The sequence below is a fragment of the Strix uralensis genome, chromosome Z (assembly GCF_047716275.1).
Source record: "Strix uralensis isolate ZFMK-TIS-50842 chromosome Z, bStrUra1, whole genome shotgun sequence".
Lineage (NCBI taxonomy): Eukaryota > Metazoa > Chordata > Aves > Strigiformes > Strigidae > Strix > Strix uralensis.
In genome coordinates, this window is record NC_134012.1 from 52,140,626 (window position 1) to 52,160,556 (window position 19,931).

Here is a 19,931-nt window from a genome sequence, read left to right on the forward strand (position 1 = left end):
CATTAAGTTAGAAACTGTAGCTTCCTCAGTATCACTTCGATAAGTGACATCTGAGGAACCACGATCAATATCGGCATGAAATTGTATTTTCAGATGCCATTTATTCTTGACGTACTTCTGTTTGATATAGTCTTGCCTATCAGTGTAAGGCAGTTATGGTTTATTTAAATAAGTTCATCATTTAAAAAACAAAAAACAAACTTTGCTGTTCTAAGTTTCTGTAAGTAGTGGGTGAGCTCGCTGCCTCTGGTACTGGGACTCACTTCAGAGCTGCAGGGCTGCCCCACAGCAACCCCTGCTGTGCGCTGCCATATCTCTTCCTGTGCCCTAGCACTCCGTTTTCCCAACCCAGTCCAGTCTTTGCCCACCCATAGTTACTTTTTTCCCCAAATTTCGTATTTCAGTGTGACTTCATAGGCGGTCTTGGCTTCACGGGCTATTACCAGTATGGTTACCTCAGTACTATCAGCCTTGCAAGACGTACCCACACAAAAGCTGCCCCGTACTCACCTTTCCATTGAACTCATCTGTTTTTCATGTAACCCTTAACGATCTATAAAATCTGTCAGGTTCTCGCATTATCTGTCACATCCAGCAGTTTTCTTACGTCATGTCCAGTAGTTTTTCACATCCTGTTTATTCAGCTTAATATCAGGCCAAGACCTGATGATGTCCAACTGGCTGACAGGTGGGTTCATCTAACATCCCTGCACCAGAGTATGGATCAGCCACTCAGGTGGCGAACACCTGGAGGAGCCTCAGTATCCACATTGTGAAAATTGTTGAAAATTTGTTCAAATCCCAGCCGAGAGCCAGGCTGGTCCTGATGCTGCTCTGTCACCTTCACCACCTCCTTCCAGTCTCATATTGGTAGCTCCTGTGGCAGTTGTTTGCTCAGCTCAGGCACCAGGACAAAGAGAACTACACCGTTGTGCTTTGTGTCGTGTACGCCGGCCTGCAGAGTCTTTCCTTGCTCAGGTCCCTGGCTCTTAAAGGGTTTTCTGACAGAAGTTGACATAGGGGTGCAGTCTGAAACTAAAAGGAAGCGATCTGTTCCCCTTGTTGCTTACTACCCATTATCCATCAGTGTACCAGTGTTTCCCAGCTTGGCACTGCTGCCATCAATGCTGGCAGTGTATCTGAAAGTCAGTAGCTCTTGTTGCAATTGTAGTCTCTTTTCCAGAGGGAAAACATGGTCAGCATGCAGGGGAGAAGGGTCTGTTGATCCCAACAGTTGTTTTTCATCATCCCTCAAGAGGCAGTCAGTACTTCAAGACCTTATTTTTAAGGCTTTTTGTTAGGCATTTGGGGTTGTTTGAAAAGTTTGCCATCATTTTCAAGGTGAGAAGAAGAGTGTGTGTATTGGTTGGTAAGGGGGCTTTGTCTGTATTTACTTAATCTAGGATTATTGTGGACCAGATACCTCATAAAGTAGGATACTTACCTGGTTCCCTCTTAACTTGTATTGCCTCTTAACTTAGAACATAACACCACAATAATCTCGGGAATTTACTGGCACAGGATGTTATCACAGAATCATCTAGGTTGGAAAAGACCTTGAAGATCATCTAGTCCAACCATTAACCCAACATTAACAGTTCCCAACTACACCATATCCCTAAGTGCTATGTCGACTCTATTCTTAAACACCTCCAGGGATGGGGACTCCACCACCGCCCTGGGCAGCCCATTCCAATGCCTAACAACTCATTCTGGAAAGAAATGCTTCCTGATACCCAGTCTAAACCTTCCCTGGCACAACTTGAGGCCATTACCTCTTGCCCTATCACTTATTACTTGGTTAAAAGAGACTCATCCCCAGCTCTCTGCAACCTCCTTTCAGGTAGTTGTAGAGGGTGATGAGGTCTCACCTCAGCCTCCTCTTCTCCAGACTAAACAACCCCAGTTCCCTCAGCCGCTCCTCGTACGACATGTGCTCCAGACCCTTCACCAGCTTCGTTGCCCTTCTCTGGACACGCTCAAGTAATTCAATGTCCTTTTTGTAGTGAGGGGCCCAAAACTGAACACAGGAATCGAGGTGTGGCCTCACCAGTGCTGAGTACAGGGGTAAGATCCCTTCCCTGTCCCTGCTGGCCATGCTATTGCTGATACAAGCCAGGATGCCATTGTCCTTCTTGGCCACCTGGGCACACTGCTGGCTCCTGTTCAGCTGGCTGTCAATCAACACCCCCAGGTCCCTCTCTGACTGGCAGCTCTCCAGCCACTCCTCCCCAAGCCTGTAGCGCTGCTGGGGGTTGTTGTGGCCCAAGTGCAGCACCCGGCATTTGGCCTTATTGAAACTCCTACAGTTGGCCTTAGCCCATTGCTCCAGCCTGTCCAGATCTCTCTGCAGAGCCTCCCTACCCTCGAGCAGATCAACACTCCCACCCAACTTGGTGTCATCTGCAAACTTACTGAGGGTGCACTCGATCCCCTTGTCTAGATCATCAATAAAGATGTTAAACAGGAGTGGCCCCAAAACTGAACCCTGGGGGACACCACTCGTGACCGGCTGCCACCTGGATTTAACTCCATTCACCACAACTCTTTGGGCCCGGCCATCCAGCCAGTTTTTTACCCAGCAAAGTGTGTGCCCATCCAAGTTGCGAGCAGCCAGTTTTGCCAGGAGAATGTTGTGGGAAACGGTGTCAAAGGCCTTCCTAAAGTCAAGGTAAACAACATCCACAGCCTTTCCCTCATCCAGTAAGCTGGTCGCCCTGTCGTAGGAGATCAGGTTTGTCAGCAGGACCTGCCTTTCATAAACCCATGCTGACTGGGCCTGATCATCTGGTTGTCCTGCATGTGTTGTGTGATGGTACTCAGGATGAGCTCCTCTGTCAGCTTCCCAGGCACTGAAGTCAAGCTGACAGGCCTGTAATTTTCCTGGATCATCCTTCCAACCCTTCTTATAGATGGGTGTCACATTGGCCAATTTCCAATCTGTCAGGACCTCCCCGGTCAGCCAGGACTGCTGGTAAATGATGGAAAGCACCTTGGCAAGCACCCCAGCCAGCTCCTTCAGCACCCTCGGGTGTATCCTGTGTGGTCCCATAGACTTGTGTATGTCTATGTGATGCAGTAGGTCACTGACTGTCTCCTCCTGGAATGCAGGGGGGTGTCGTTCTCCCAGTCTCTGTCTTCTGGCTGAGGAGGCTGGATTCCCTCAGTACAACTAGTTTTGCTATTAAAGACTGAGGCAAAGAAGGCATTAAGCACCTCAGCCTTTTCCTCATCACTCGTTGCCATGTTTCCTCCTGCGTCTAGCAGGGGATGGAGACTCTCCCTGGTCTTTCTTTTGCTGTTGACGTTAGAAACATTTCTTGTTGACATTAGAAACGTTTCTTGTTGTCCTTGGTTGCTGAAGCCAGATTAATTTCTAGCTGGGCTTTAGACCTCCTGATTTCCACCCTGCATAGCCTCACAGCGTCTTTGTAATCACTGTGAGTGGCTAGCGCCTTCTTCCAAAGGCGGTAAACTCTCCTTTTCTCCCTGAGTTGCAGCCAAAGCTCCCTGTTTAGCCAGGGCGGTCTTCTCTGGCGCTGGCTTCTCTTACAGGACCTGGGGACAGCCTGCTCCTGGGCCATTAAGACTTTCTTCTTGAAGAGCGTCCAGCCTTCCTGGACCCTTACACCCTTCAGGACCATCTCCCAAAGGATTCTGTCAAGCAGTTGCCTAAACAGGTCAAAGTCAGCCCTTTGGAAGTCCAGGATGTCAGTTCTGCTACCCCGTCTTCTGGCCTCTCTCAGAATAGAGAACTATTATTTCATGATCGCTGTGCCATAGTCGTCCTCCAACCGCCACATCATCCACCAGTCCTTCTCTGTTCACAAAGAGGAGGTCCAGCAGGGCATCTTCTCTGGTCGGTTCACTCACCAGCTGTCAGGAAGTTATCTGCCACGCATTCCAGGAATCTCCGGGACTGGTCCTGCTCTGCTGTGTTGTATTTCCAGCAGATGTCTGGGAAGTTAAAGTCTCCCACACGAACAAGGGTAAGGAATCATTTCTGTTAAGTGCCTATAGAATATTTCATCCACCTCTCTGTCCTGGGTGGGTGGCCTATAGTAGACTCCCCCTACAACATCTGCCCTGTTGGCCTTCCCCCTGATTCTAACACAAAGACACTCCACCCTGTCTTCGCTACACTTGTGCTCAAAGCAATCATAACAGTCCCTAATATACAGCGCCACCCCACCACCTCTCCTTCCTTGTCTATCCCTTCTAAAGAGCTTGTAGCCATCAACAGGTGCACTTCAGTCATGGGAGACATCCCACCATGTTTCTGTGATAGCCACTACATCCTAATTTTCCTGTTTCATCACGGCTTCAAGCTCCTCCTGTTTGCTACCCATGCTGTGTGCATTGGTATAGATGCACTTCAGATGGGCTGATGTCCCCAGCACCTTTTTGCATTTAGAGGTCCTAACTGCAGCCTGAGTTTTCACAGGTGTTACCACAGTTATTGATCCATCAATATCCCTTGCATCTTTGTTGTTCTGCATGTCTCCATCCCTTGCCTCCGCTGAGATGGCAGGGTGAGGGTCGTCCTGGCACACCAGCCCTAAACTCTGGTTATGATACCAGGTATTAACACGATTTCAGAAAGCAGCCATAATATGTGAGGGCACGTGGAAGGTGATGAGCATTCTTCATTATGAGCCTCCAGTACTGGACCTGTTCAATGCTAAGGGGATAATAAGTGAAGGGGGATGGGGTAAATAAAAACACAGGGAGGAACATAGCTGGTGGACAAGGGTTAACAGAGACATTGACAAAAAGTCTCCAGTCACTAAGTAAGGGCCATTAAGAAACTACTGGTATTGCTTTGGGGAAGGCCATCCTGGACTTTGTAACTGATAAGAAGGGGAAACAAGATGATCATGAGGGTATGGGGGGACCAGTGGACTATGCAAAACTTAGTAAACAATGTTTAGGAGGGCATAGGTGGGAGCGGGTATTGGAGGGGCCAGTCCCAACCAGTGCCAGTCAATACACTTATCTGACCAAGCCTTCCGTCTGATTGCCCCAGTTTGTCATCTTTTTATAAATCTTTTCTTAACTTTCTTTGTAATCTCACTCTTTATCCTGTGTGCACGAGTGCTGTAAGGACTAGGTGCCAGATACTGAGGGGACCAGCATGAGTGGATACAGGGCCAGCAACAAGAGTCAGACCAGTGATGTAGGTGTCCTGAGCCTGTGGTGTCAGCAGCAGGAGTGGGTGAGGATCTCAGCTCCAGCCACAGGGGTGGGAGCAGCCCATGTCCCAGTTGAGAGCACAGGGACAATGTGTGTCCTGGGCATGGCTACAGGTGAGACTGGGGCAAGTGAATCAAGTGAGGCTCTTAGTACAGCATCTGGACTGGGACTGCAGATTGTAGCCCATGTGCCTGGTGCCTGCTGCTGATGGGGGCAGTCAGAGTGTCTGTATTTTCACACGGTTTGACCCTGTGCATGTGTGTCTTTGGCATGTGTAATTCACTAGCAAACTCCAAGTTAGACTAGCAGTGAATGGAAGACGCTAGGTCCAGGTGGGGGTATCAGGTGGGTAGAGGACCCATGATGGTATTTGGGAGGGACCTGTGAGTGCAGGGGTGCCTGTGACACAAGAGTACTTGTAAGACTGGAGTGTGAGTGCATGCAAGTAAGGAGGCCCATGAGGTGCATGAAAGGGCTCTGGACCCAGGCAGAGGCCTATTAGGTGGACAGAGGGATATGCTGTGCTGATACTTGAGGGATGGATGAATGTGCATGTGCTCATGAATCTAGAGGAGGGTGGGAGGGAGCATACTCTCAGTGAGTTTTAATCCTGGACAGATGAAAAGGAGTAAGAGGTCTTGGATGGTTATACTTAAGTTCATGTGAGTCTTGGGAGTGTTACATGTGGGTGCTGTTGAAGGCAGTGCCTTGTCTGTGGCAGCTAGCTGCATAGCTGGGCTTCACTACTGGTTGAACGTGACAATGAGAAAGCAACAGTGCATCTGTAGACCTGGGATGGAGACTTCCAGGTCTCTGGATGCACTGGTCTGGGCTCCACCAGCAGGGCAGGAGGAATCCCTGGACTGATCCCAGAGATGCTGAAGGCAGCAGCCACTTATAACATCATAGAATGGTTTGGGTTGGAAGAGACCTTAGAGATCATCTAATTCCAACCTCCCTGCCATGGGCAGGGACACCTTCCACTAGATCACGTTGCTCAAGTGGACATCCCTTAATATCCCCTAACATAACTGGTGAAAAAAGATTTCATAATAGATACTCAATACAAAGGCCCCCTTTGTGAGTCAGGAGTTCTTGAGCTATGTGCCTCTCAAAGTTGAGAAAACTGTGCTGAGAAAAATATCACTATATCCTTTTACTATTTTCTTGTCTGCCACTGACCATTAATAGACACAGAAAAAAGGTCTATGTATTCCAATAACCTGATTTATATGTCTGCTTTTACAAAACTAGGGTGCTGCTGAAGACTGTAAGTCAAAGATGCTAGTTTTGCCTTAACTCTAAGGGAAGTGAAGGAGATGCTTTATAAATTTGGGGGTTTAAGCCTTAACAGGAGGTTCTTGGGCTCATTCTGTATTCTAAGAATTTCAGTGAAGTTCCATTCGTGACTTCACATTCCAAACTGTAATTCGTTCTCCATTATTTTGCATGATTCTGCAATGTTAAGGGAATTCAGCAATATTGTAATACAAAAATTAAACATTTGACATTCTAGCGTACGGATTGATGAAGTTTACCTGTCTCCCCTCTGAACCAGGTTGCTGCATTTAAATCCTAAAGAGACAGGAAATTGGCAGTTTTATTTGGGATGAAGATCACATAAATTATCTTTTTTTTTTTGAATAAAGAAACAGCTTGATTTAATGAATAGTATTGGATTCCAGAGCTTCATTCATAGCCCCCAACCAACTATGTGACAGTAAGCATGTCACTTAACCACCGTGTCCTACTTTCACCATCTGTGAAATGCTTTGGAAAACTGAATCATAGGTCTTTTCCATCTCTAGATTCCGTTAGGTCATCCAACTGTCCATCTGCCAGTAGAAGATTGTTTCCTACATCTACCAGTGTTTTTCCAGTCTGGATTCTGTCTTCCAAGTGATTGAGCTTCCACCAGTACCTTTGGGAGATGATTTTGCAGACTTCTAGACCTCATTGTCAGGAAGCTCTTCTGACATTCACAATAAGAGACTTTTTTTTTTTTTTTAAATTTAACTTCGTTCTGTTAGTTTATTTGCATTATTATATACTTGCTTATAGTTTTAAGACATGCAATTTATGCAACACCTTAAAGATCTAGATAAGATGCAAACTCTCTGTAAGTTATCCAATATAGAGAAAGAAGGACAACATAAGGTTTTGAAATGCAAGTATGACCTTCTATAAGAAAGTAAGCTACTTGATTCTTCCTGAACTTACATTTAAGGAAGTGTGCAGACTGCCCCAGATTTAGGACAGCAACAGTATAGACTATGGAAACTTAACGGTGGAGCAGGATGATAAATTTAAGTGTTGGAATACTTATCAAGGATGATTAAGTAAGGAAGAAGAGTGAGAGGAACAAGTATAATTGAGTTGTTAAACATGAAAGTCCTTCCCTTTTATATAGTACATTTTTTTCCTAGACATTTCTAAATTATCATGTCTCCCATAATTTGATTTGGATTTGAATCTTTGCTAATAATTATTCTGAACCAATAGTTACAGTAATTGCTTATAAGGGTTTTCAGTTAGTGTCTGTCTTGTCCAGATCTAAGCATAACGTGAACTACAGGTGCAGCCCAAGCACCTGGACACATTGCATTTTCTCAAACTACAATACTTTGCATGGGCATTTCAGATTTAGGTTTTCTTCTTCTTTATTGACCACAAGTGTTACAAAATTGATGTATTTTATATTTAAGTCATCTGCTTTCCTGGAGTTTTAGAAATTCAGCAAACAGATCAGGTGTCAAAGCTACCAGCATTGTGATATAGACTAGATCTAGATGAAAGCTATCCAAATAACTAGGGTTTTTTGTACAAAGTTTCTGTGTTTTTGGAACTATGAATGCGTGGAAGTTATTTGGGCTCTGCATAACAGTAGTTAAACTGCTTTTAAAATGGCCATCTGGCAAACAACTGGTATGTAACATGATTTCTTTGACATAGGAGGAGGAAAAAGCCAATATTCAGTGCATTCAATTGATAAGGTTAATAAGGCATTTTGTAATACAACATATATAAAATATATATTTTAAAATAATGAGAAATCTGTCATGGGGAAATGTTTCATAAAGTATTCAACTTTTAACAAAATCCACTTGTCCAAGATTTTCTTTCCTCTGTTTCAGCTGCCAGTGGAAATGCTTAAGTCCAGGAATGAAAATTACATGTATAGTGAGTCTCTTCAGAAAAGAGAATCTTGTTTTTCCTTCTGAACTTCGTTTTAGTTGTCTTAAACTTATATGTTCACATATGTGGATAAGTTCTAATGTAACTTCAGAGTCTAAGATAAGTTTCACTTCAAACCTTCCAAATTACATTTATAGTACAACAATACAGGCAATTTAAACACTTCTGTAAATAAAATCACCATTCTGCATACTTTGCTGTTGAAAATCTCTATTGCCCTTAGTAGTAGTAGATATAGGCAATTTAGGTGTAAATAATGTTTCAGAAGTCAGTAAATGTAGTATTTACATACACACACACATAAAAAAATAATCTCTGTATAACAAACTGATTTTATTCTTTTAACAGGTCAGTGGGAGATGCCATGAAGTTAGAATATTTATGAGGAAGGTGAACCTTAGAAAGATTTTGTAAAGTCTGATCATAAGAATAATAAATACATCTTTTGTCCACAGGAAATAAAGCCAGATGAAGTTACCAGACTTGCTCTTAGGACAGAAATTAATTTCGAAAGTGTCTGCAAAAAGGTAAGTCTTGTTGGTTTCTGTTTTCTTACCCCTGCTTCTATAGCTGTGAGAACACTCCTTCAGAAGGGTGCGTATATGGGTGGGATTACGTGCATTTGCACAGTGTGTTCTTTATGTTATACTGCATCTTCATTGTAGACCTTACTTCCTTTTCTAAGGAATTTATCCACTAGGGCATATCTACAAAAAATAATACATCTGTTTAGTACAAGTGACTTGTCTAGGCTGGTGGGCTAATCCCTAGTAACTGGAATAGAATAGCAGGAAGCATAGTAGTGGGTTTTGAGTCTTTATAAATAGATTTGTTTTGTTTATATAGTACATATACATGGTTCAGTTAGTGTAAATAATCTAAGCTTTCAACAACAGTTGGAAAAAGGCTCTAAATACTTTTAGATGGAGAGAGAAGTTTCCACATGTGAACAAAACATGACAAACAGTAGCCTGGAATAAAGGTGGAATTTTAACACCCCTGTGGCTCATTAATTTCAGTGCAGTGTTTCTCCTGAAGCCCACTGATAGTACATTACTAAATATTGTCTAACTAGTGATATCTGTAAGAGATGGCATGAAGATGTACAAGTGGGAGGATGCTTGTTGAAGTAAGCAGTTGAGGTTGAGAGCAGACAGTATGCTCTAAAAGAAGAGTGAAGAAGAGCAGAAATAAGTACTGTTTTAAGGGATGTGCTGCAGAAGTGATGCCAGAAAGCAATTCTGAATCAAAAATACCAATACACGAAATTGTATATTTTCCTCCACGTTATCCTAAATTCATGTGGGCAGTCCACTGAGGGGGTCTGAAACTTGTAATTTTTATAGTCCGCAGGCTAAGTTTTAATGTAGAATTGGGTCATTTCCTTCTATAATGACATCAGTAGTTTCTAATATAACTATGCTGTTGCAAAGCACAGTAATGTGTGACGTAGTTCACCTATCAGCATAGTGCACATCAGGATTTTCATGCTTCATGTGAACAAAGTCAACTTAATAGGAAAATATCATAGGAATTTGGTATTTCTGGAGCAGTGTTTGGATGGCAGCATCTTACTGCTTTTCTTTCTCTTTAATGATAGAAGAGAGTAAGAAAAAGGTCACAGATATACTGACGTGGAGCTAAAAAGCAACATTCTTTTAAATTTGTTTGACCACAGTTTTCCAGTCTGAAGGTGAGCTAGTCAGAAACTGGTTACTGTAATGTTAGAAATAGTGCAGAAGTGAAGATTCTGGATGTGTGAGGACACATGGAGAGGGATTTCATGCTAAATTCAAACGGTAAGACATTTTGTCACTTCCTGTAGGAGATTCTTCTGCCAACAATTCAAATGCATCAGGCTTATGCTGGTTGCATAAAGTATAGAAGCCCCAAAATTAAATAACTGATGCTGTTGTTTTAAAGGAGTTTACAGTTGGAATTTTATTTTCTAAGAGAACAATTCTATTGCCAAGAATACAGAAGGAATATTACTAATATTACCAGTTTATTTTGTTCCATCATTTTTGATGTATCCATAGTCATGGTTGACTGTATGCGTTCCATATTTACTTAAAATAGGCTTTCATTTGGCTGTAATCCTTGAAAACAGATAATATGGGTATCTTCATGGAATAGTTTTGGTTTCTAGAACTGTTGTTATTTCTGCTACTTTCTGGTGCTGGTCTTGTTTTTTGGTGGTATGAAAGTCAATCTCACACCTTGTAGTGAATAGGTCTCATGTTTCAAAGCAAGTTTATGGATGGGTGCTGATGCTTTTTTAAACTCATAGAAGGTTTTTAACCTCACTGCAGTAGAAGAACATGTACAGTTAATTATTAGAGTACTGTTCACAAGTGGTGGCTAAGCCATCATAACTTTTTTGGTTGCTATTTGTCAGCCATAGCATATCCTCAACTAAAGAAGGCATCCCTCATGTGCTTTAACAAAAATTAATTTTCCAGTGTATTATTTCTTCTTTTCCCACAGTTAGTTATTAAACATAAAAAAAAAAAATAAAATCATTGATTATCTATCCCTAGCAGTATTCTGTAGGTCACATGAAATGCAGACCACACTGTTTACCTTTTCATTAACTTGAGTTTCGAAACACTTGAGGGGAAACATCCTGTGGCTGTTTTCATTTTCAGAATAGGTTTGTTTTCATTGATAAAATTCAGTCTGCTTTTAATTCACTGTGGAATGCTGAATATTAGTTTTTCATAGTGGACATGTAGTCAAGATATTTGTTTAATTCCTTCGACCCACTGAGATTTTATGTTCCATTACTATGTTTCCCCATATATTTTTCAGAGTAAGATAAGCATACTTTTCTATTTAAAAAGAGTGTGCATAGATTTCAGTCAAGTACAATAAAATTGTACTAAGTGTTTAGCAAGTAGCAGTCTAACTTGACTTCTTACAATTTAGCTGTCAATATTGCTATATTACATTTGCTAGGAAGCAAATCAGATTTATGAGTGAGTTGGTAAGGGTGACCAACCACATGACACAAGACTTCTCCTTTCCTAATTTATAAAAATGGGTTTACCATGTTACTGTAACACAAGAAGCAGTAGGTAGACAGTTCTTTGTGCATCTCTGCTGAAATATCTTTAATCCATTTTAATATTGCTGCAGCTGACACCATTGCTATCAACAGGTGATAAATTCTACTGTAGAAATTGTAATGAATGCTGCCATGCAAGTTTAACTAGGCTTTACATTGTTGGAGCTTAGTTACAGCTGTTGAAGAATGGAACCTGTATTTTCTAGGTTTTGACTAAGTTTTTGTGCACTTTCTGTACATAGTTGTGTACTGTCTGCAGTAGTTGCCTGCCAATAATAAAATTAAAAACCATGTGGCAGATCTGTTACCTAATGTATTTTAAAACTGATATTTCCAGCTGTGATTGCATTTTGAAGTGCTCCTTACAGCGTATGTACCTGAACTATTACGGGAGGCTTGCTTCATTAGTGTTGTGCTCCAGCACACCAAGCTTGTAAATTGGAAGCTAATCCTAAAAATGCTGTTCGTTACAAGCAGGGAACTGACAGAGGTTTTAACTGTTGTCTTCTACTTATTACTAACATTGATTTAAGGTAACTTAGGTTAAGATAGGCAGGATAGATTGGTTAATGTGTATTATTTCTCCAATATTAGAGAAATTATATGTATCATCTGTGGAGTTTCTCCAGAAAAGGGGACATTGGTCCACCTGTGAACAACTCCATCGTAACTGCAGTTAGTTTTGTTGCGCTTGCACTAGTGCTAACAGATACTAATTTACTGTAGCATCTCATTTAGGGTTTTTTTCCAGTAAGTCTTTGGTATGTAGGACATGAGAAAAAACCCACTGTGTTTTAAACACTGAGAATGCAGCATAATAGAACTCTACTACAAACAATGATCTGGAGTGTCATCTCGCCTTAAGTCAAAATACTACTAATTTTTTTTAAATAATAAAGTTATGTGCTTCAAAATTAAATGACTTTCAGATTTTGGGGCGGGGTGGGGGAGTAATTGAAACTACAACTGCAAAGAACTACTGTATTTTTCTTTGAGTGAAGAATAGAGTACCAGTATACGTTACTGTCAGAGCTTGAATTGAGCACATGCTTCTGACTTGAAGAAATACCAACAAATACTCACAGATGATAAATGCATCCTCTGTTCTTTGCTTCCAGATACAATCTTCACATAACCTTAGGAGCACAGTTTTCCTTTTTTTGCACTGAGCCCTAATCTGTTTTCCTTGAGAAGAGCACCACCTTTTCCTACTAAGTCCTGTATTTTCACCTGTTACTCTAATCCTGTCATGTTTGAATCATGCAGATGCTGGTCTGCAAAGAGGATTCTGCCCAGGAAATTTTGAGTATATTGTGATCTTCAAATTTGTTGGGGCCATGCCACATTGCTCTGAGTCTGAAGATTACTGAAAAGCTTTCCATAATTTCTAAATGTGTTGAGAAACTTCTTCTAGACCAGAAATGTAAGCCATTACTAGCTCTTAGAAGCTTTTTTTTGCTAATGTAAGGCCTCATGAGCTTATTTTGGATTGCTTCTTGTTCACGAACCAATTTTGTCTTGTTTGGAATTTAAAAGGAATTCAGAGGCTTTAGAAACAGGATCTCAGGCAGCTCATGCATGGCCATAGAGAGACTTGCCAGGATTTGACTGAGCAGCCTGGTGCACAGTATGATTTTGGTCACTAAAAATTTAAGCTGCCTGGTGAGGACAGATGTACAGATGACATTACTGCTGTCTAGCTTTAGGTCCAGGTATTTCTAATGGATACCCAGAGACTTTTATGCTACAGTTAAAGTTCTGGGGGTTATTTCAGGCGTGAGTGAATTTTATATCTGTGGCTCGTTACCTATATGTTTCAAATGAATTTGGGATTGGAGAACAGCTAAATACTAACAGTAATAAGAAAAGTTTTTCTGTGATTTATCAAATGAGAGTTCTGCTGCTTCACATGTGAGGAAACCTGTTTCACCTCCCAAGCTCCTCCATGCATTCACTGGATCTCTGGTGTGGGACTAAGGAAGTCCTTGTGCAAGAAGGACATGAGAAAGAGGTAGAAAGGTAATTTTGCTCAGGACAGACAGGAACAAAAGGGGATGAAGTTACAGGACTGATTATGTATTACCTTCGTGTCTTTCAAAAGAGTGTTTAAATCACATTATCAAAATAGCATTTCTCAGATTCATACCACCTTCTTTTTAAACTATGCAGGTGATAGCTTGAAACTAGGCAGTTTATCAGTCCACAACCTCTCTCTCATCTGTAACGAAAAAAAGAGCAAGGATAGGGCAGTCACAGTGCTTGTGTTGTTTTATGTTCTTCTTTGTAGATTTACACTGAAAACGTGTTTTACACCAACAATCTGTGAAAGGCAGTTTATGAAAGGCTACTAACTTTGAGACATTAATTAACAGTCAGTAAGTAATTATTTGGAGCATCGAGTTCCCTGGAGTATATCACTAGATGGTAATCTTTGGTTACAAGACACTTAACACATACAAGACATGGTTACACAATCAATAAAAGCATAACATTTATTCTAATGAATACACTTATTTATTATGGAAATTTTAAACGTGATACTGCTAGTACTTTGTGTGACAGGGAAAGAAAGGAAGATGTTATTTCTGAATTGAGTAGAACTTTTGATTAAACACATCTGCATCCAAGGAGGAACAGTCTTATCTGTATTGTCTAACTTTGAAAAATATAAAGGTTTCTATTTTAGCTGACAATCCTAAATGTACACTTGTGATCTTTGCCTTAATTTATTTTTAAAATGTACCTTCTAGTGGAAAGTATATGAAAGCAAAATGTCTGTATTCTCTGTGGATTTAATCTGAGGAAACGCACTAAATCATAAAAGGAGCCTGATGCAAAGTCTCTTGCAGTTTAATTGAAGACGTTCCGTTAACTTCAAAGGCTTTGGATCAAGTACATAATAGTTGCTGTCTTTAGTTTGAGCTTTGGGGGATTTTTCCACAACCTCCTCCTTTCTTACTGCACTCCCAACCCCCCCTGAAGAATTCTGCTTGCTCCAAAAACATTCTGATTAGGATAGATGTTATTATTGATACAAAACTTCTGTTTCTGTTGTTAATGCCTTTAATAGCAGCATAACTACGTAAGTACTTACGTGGATTTTTAACATTCTTTGCTTACAAAAATATTTTGTGTGCAATCCATAAGCCATAGGGAGAGGACTACTGTATGAATCAGTCTCTGTGTAAAAGAGATGGGATAGTCCATCAGCTTTGATAATATGCTTATCGTTAATTCTTTGCACTTTGCTGTTTTGTGGTTTGATTTTGGCAATGTGGGGGCTAGTGGTTTTGAGGGACCCATAAAAACTTCATTCTCTTTATCTAAATTCTGGTTGTTACATTCTTCTTAAATTAGAAATTGTATAGACAATCAGAGCATAATTATAAGAAGAATATATGATAATTTAATGGCTTAATGGTCACCTGCCTGGACTCTGTTAACAATCTCGATCTCATTCCTCTTCTACACCTGCCTTCTTTTATTCATTTATTAGAAACTTTGTTATAAACTTTACTTACTTTTGGTTCAGAATGAATGTAGTGCCTTGTACATATAAAGACGTTTTCATTCTCCAACAATGTGTTTATGCTGCAAATAGTAAAATAATAATACTCCATTTATTTTCATACATGTTAAAATGGTATGTTCCTTTCTTATTTCAGTATGGAAATAAAGGTATTTATTTGCATATCAGATACCAGCTATACTTTTCTCTGTGTAATAGTTGTATCTGTCAACATCTTATGGTTTTTGGAAATGTGTTGCATTGATTTAGTAGCACAGTTTCCTGTAACACAGGCTAAAATAATTGGCTTGATGCTGGGAATGAGTGTTGCAGAGTTGAATTCTTTTTGTCCTGAGTATTTTGAATCTGAATGGAAGTTACACTGAATGTATGAAGCCACTGTTTCCTGAGAATTTTCCATGTCAAACACCAGATGTTAACATTAAACAGGAATGTCTGTGGTCTTTGTAAGACTACTGATGAAGTGAAGAATTTTGCATTCAGTGGTGAATATCACATTCAGGCGTAAATACTTTCTCTGTGTGACCGATCGGTTTTTGTTTTCTTTTCCTGAAGGTTTCTCATCTTCCAGATTTGATCACTTGAACTGCAAGCTGTTTAGCATGACTTTTATATATATATTCCTCTATATTTTAGAGCCTAGAATCAATTGCTATAGCTGCAACTTTTATGTCATTATAAAACACTGCAAGTTTTGTGTCACTATAAAACCTAACTGTGTCAATTTTTACATCTTTCTCCACTCTTCTCTCACATACTTCTCCACCTGATTGTCCATCTGACTGCTAGCCGAGCCAGTATCAATCCCTTCACAGGCTTCCAGTGGGAGAGTTCAGGCTCACGTCTATGCTGTGTGCTGTCTATTGCCCTCCCACCTTTGGTTAGCCATTCCATCCCCACCACCACTCTTTCCCTTACTTTCTCTGGGCCAATTTGTATATGTCTTCTCCATTAGCCCCTCTGCATTCAAACTAGGCTGCCACGCATGTGCCTCAGTAGAGTCACCAGTTGAGAGCAAGGAGATAGACTAGACCAAAGTTACCATCATCTTCAACAGCAGAGTAGCAATTGCAGTGATCTCAGTTTAATTATGGCTTGGATTTTGTCCATTCCGGAAAGAATGTTTATGAAGTTCAGTATTTAAATAAACTGCAAGTACCTTTGGCAGTTTTTCAAAGATACTGTGTTTATCTGACACAAAAAAAAGCTGTCTCCTGTCAAATTTTGAATTACTAGTCCAGGGATTTTTCTACCATTTATTTGCATTCCTGTGAAGTTGTATTACTTAATTTTGTTGCCTGGTGAACTGATTGTTCAAGATTATTGAAGTGTATTCCTGTCCTTAGACAAGGCTTGTTCTCAAAAGCGATGTGGTTGCTTTTGTTTTGAATATGTTAATTTCACTTACTGTGTCAGACCAGAATGTGGGCAGGCATATTGTTGTATTACTTAATTGGTTAATCTTAAAAAAGCTCAGAGGGAGTCAGTGCACGTTTTTGTAAGCAATATTTGGCTTGGATTATCTAGGTAATTCAGACACAATAAACATACTTGCAAGAGCATAAATGGATAGAAAGATGGGTGGGGAAGAGCAGTGTTTTTAAGCTCAGATATGCCTTTGGTAGTGATGTTGTGATGCATGGTGCTTCACATGCATATGGCTATATTTTTTCAGTCCTGGAAAGATTTACATCATAGCACTCACGAATGACAAGCAACTCTCAACTTTCATTTGTGTTTTAAATTAGTATTTAAGTGATGTGTATAAATATCTTACTGGATGTGAGCTATCATGGGAACAATAGAGGAAAATGTTAGAAGTAGTTTTGGTTTTATGCTTTCCTTGAAAAAAATGGAGGAAAAAAAATGTAGCATAACAAGAGGTTCTCAAGGTATGGTGGTTGGTTTGGCTTTTTTTTTTTTTTTTTAAAGAAAGGAAGGCCAAGTTCCAGAATCTTCTTGGTATCCATCTCCAAAATATTGTTCAGACTTGCACATAATGCCCAAGAGGCAGGCAAAGGTACAGAATGTCAATGCATGGATGAGAGTATAGAAGGGAGAGATTTAGGTGTTTAGCTGGCAGGAAGGATGAGCTGCATCATAATCAAAATTGTGCCAGGCTGCTGGCACTGAAAATTTTAAAGGCTATAAAGGAATACTTAAACTATAAGCAAGGAGAAGATGATATGCATGGAGGAACATTTGATTCACAATGACATAACCAACAGTGGGCATGTGGCTGCTTTTCAGGATGTCTCTTAAAGGCGAAGGAGGAAACAGCTTGATCAAATAAATAACAAAGTTAAATCTAACTGCCTACAGTCCTAGTTGATTGGCACCTCCAATACTAAGCTACAGAGAAAGGGTGTAAAGTATGAATGCTTCCATACCAATCCTTGACCTGAAAAAAGTAATGGGGAGAAACTAGAATACCTGGCATAAAACTTTATCACAGATATAGTAAGTATCATCCTTCTGCCAGGTCTTCAATATAATTAATGAAAGGTACCATCTTTACTGAGATAATGGGGTAGAATTTACATGCATAAAAGTGATGCTGTGTTGTGAAGCACTGTATTTTAAGTGTAACGGCACAAATGTATTATGGGAAAAGAGAAGCACTAAGAAGCCTTTTGAATGGAAGTTTCAACTTTCATAAAAGTTTGGTGCTGGTGATGTTCTACAGCTGCCAGTCAGAGTGATGTTTGTAAACAGATGTTAAATGAGATTAGAGAAGCTACTAATTTAGGATGGGTATTGATAATGAGAGTTTTCAGTTACCCTTAATTCATTTGGATACTAAAGAGAGAATCTTTGAATTACATCCTTTATGTGTCCATAGGAAAAGTAATCTATTTATAAAGTTGATCCACATGAAGGGGCAGGGAGAAGGATGTGATCAACCAAACAAGAAAGCAGAATCTTTTCCCTGTCTTGCCATCTGTCTTTCTGCTTATCCTCTAAGTATTAGTACCCATTGAGCAATTTCAACTTACTGGAGGTGGTTTTAAAAGCATTAACTTCCAACAGGATTTTTGTGTGAGAAACCGAGATCAGTGTATCATGAGGGAAAGGTGGCCATAGTTCATTACCTCTTGATCTTGTTTTGAGAAGCACCGCAGAGCTGTCACAGAAGATAAATGCAAGGAACGAGAACGTGAGGTAGAACATACATGAATTGGAATCTTTCATTATTTTGGTTGCTTAGAGGACTTAAGGTGTTAAGATGTCTTTAATGTTACATAAACAATTGTAATCACATTAAAGACTGACAGCTAGTCACACAGTACTAACTGGAAAAGCTCTTTCTGTATATATGCTTGACCCAGAATTGCATTACAAAATCAGAAGAAATTAAATCTGACATTCCTGATATTTCTCAAATGAAAAACAGCTGCTGCTGTCTTTTGCTCTTTTTATTTTTATAAATGAAACTCTATCAGTTTTTCATTATATATCATAAAAATAAAGTATAAAAACATTCTGATTTCTTCCCCCCTTTCCTATCCAGATCTGTATTTAAAGTGCTACAATTCAGAATTAAGAAATTGATGCTTATAAAAATAAAGACTAAAAAAAAAAAAAGAAGTTACAGAATTAGGAGGGCTCTTTCAGCTCAATATGAAGTCCATCAGTCTATTAACACTGGAAAATTAGATGAAAAATGCTGGAGGCCCTATGGCTTGAACTTTTTAAAACTTAACTGTAGAAGGAGAAAAATTAGAAGTTCTTGAATTACTGGAATTCTATTTAAAGACAAATCTCATCTATGGGATGTGAATGAATGGAGCTGCTAAGACGTTAAAAAGTTACAGCTTGGTAAAATGAGAGCATAATTATACAGCATATTGCCCCTCTATGGCAAGATTAATAGGTAAGAGAAGGTATGGGAAACGTGAGGTAATTAGTCACTTAGTGAAAGGATAACAGCATTAAATTTAAAGAGTGATGGTCTAGTTTTCCTTGGGTTTGGAATACAAATAATTGCATTACTATTGAAATGGTTGAGTGATTACACATTAGGAAAATTCTGCATGCCAGACTTCAGTAATAATAATGTTAATGGCCTAGAAGATGCCCAAGAGCCTCTAAGCCATGAAGGTGACTGTTCTATGTGCCTGCTATAAAATGTGAGCATTCAGGATTTCCATTTATTTTACATCCATCATCTGCTGATATGCTCAAGTAATATCAGGACTTCCATATATATCTGACATGTGTTTATCATTAGAGTAAGTTTCAAATGCATATATTCCCTCAATAGACTTAATGATGGAAAATCTACATGTTGGTGCCAAAAAACTGGTATGTTTATCTCAGATGTTTTAATAGCTTTTCAGTGAACAGAATTTGTGTTTCCATTGTCTTTTTCAGAAAGTGGGTGAAAAACATATAGATTAAAAGAAATCTGTTTTCAATTGTGCATGAAAATTGCAATGTGGTATGCCAAGAAATTCTGTCTTGTTTTGAATAGCATATTATAACATGGCCTACCCCTGGCTAGTGTGTGCAGAGTTCGTGAAGTCTTTAAGTCGTCTGTGCCTCCAAACCCTGGATCTCGCATTTAGTTCCTTCAGCAGGGCTCTGAACATAAATACATCTCTCATGAGAGTTTTATCTGAATATATTGACCTGACAATACTTTATATATAGGTGTGTTCCCTGGTGGTAGTGCTTGTAAATGTGAAGGTCTGAGCAAGGCAGCGTTTGTTGACAGGGATAAATACATTGTACATCTTCTACCTTATAAATCTTTTACAGTATAAATTATCTGAAATATACCTGATTAAATTGGAGCTTGTTTTTCAAATGTTAGCTAGTTTTGAAACTTTTCATCTGTTTTATATTTGAAGATCTGAACTACGTCTACTTTCTCTGTTAAACTGTGCTTATGCATATGTGCTTATACATATGGTACTGTATCAGGCTGATCTGACAAGTGATAAT

General features: G+C 39.8%; 1 protein-coding gene across 5 annotated transcripts in view; it reads left to right on the forward strand.

Annotated features, from left to right (window-relative positions):
• SRFBP1 (serum response factor binding protein 1) overlaps positions 1 to 19,931 on the forward strand; it is a 76,981-nt gene that overhangs the window by 44,462 nt on the left and 12,588 nt on the right. For all 5 annotated transcript variants that reach the window (XM_074855316.1, XM_074855315.1, XM_074855318.1 and 2 more), the window contains one exon: positions 8,844 to 8,915. In XM_074855316.1, coding sequence (XP_074711417.1) covers positions 8,844 to 8,915 — 72 coding nt within the window. The remainder of the gene's footprint in view (positions 1 to 8,843; positions 8,916 to 19,931) is intronic.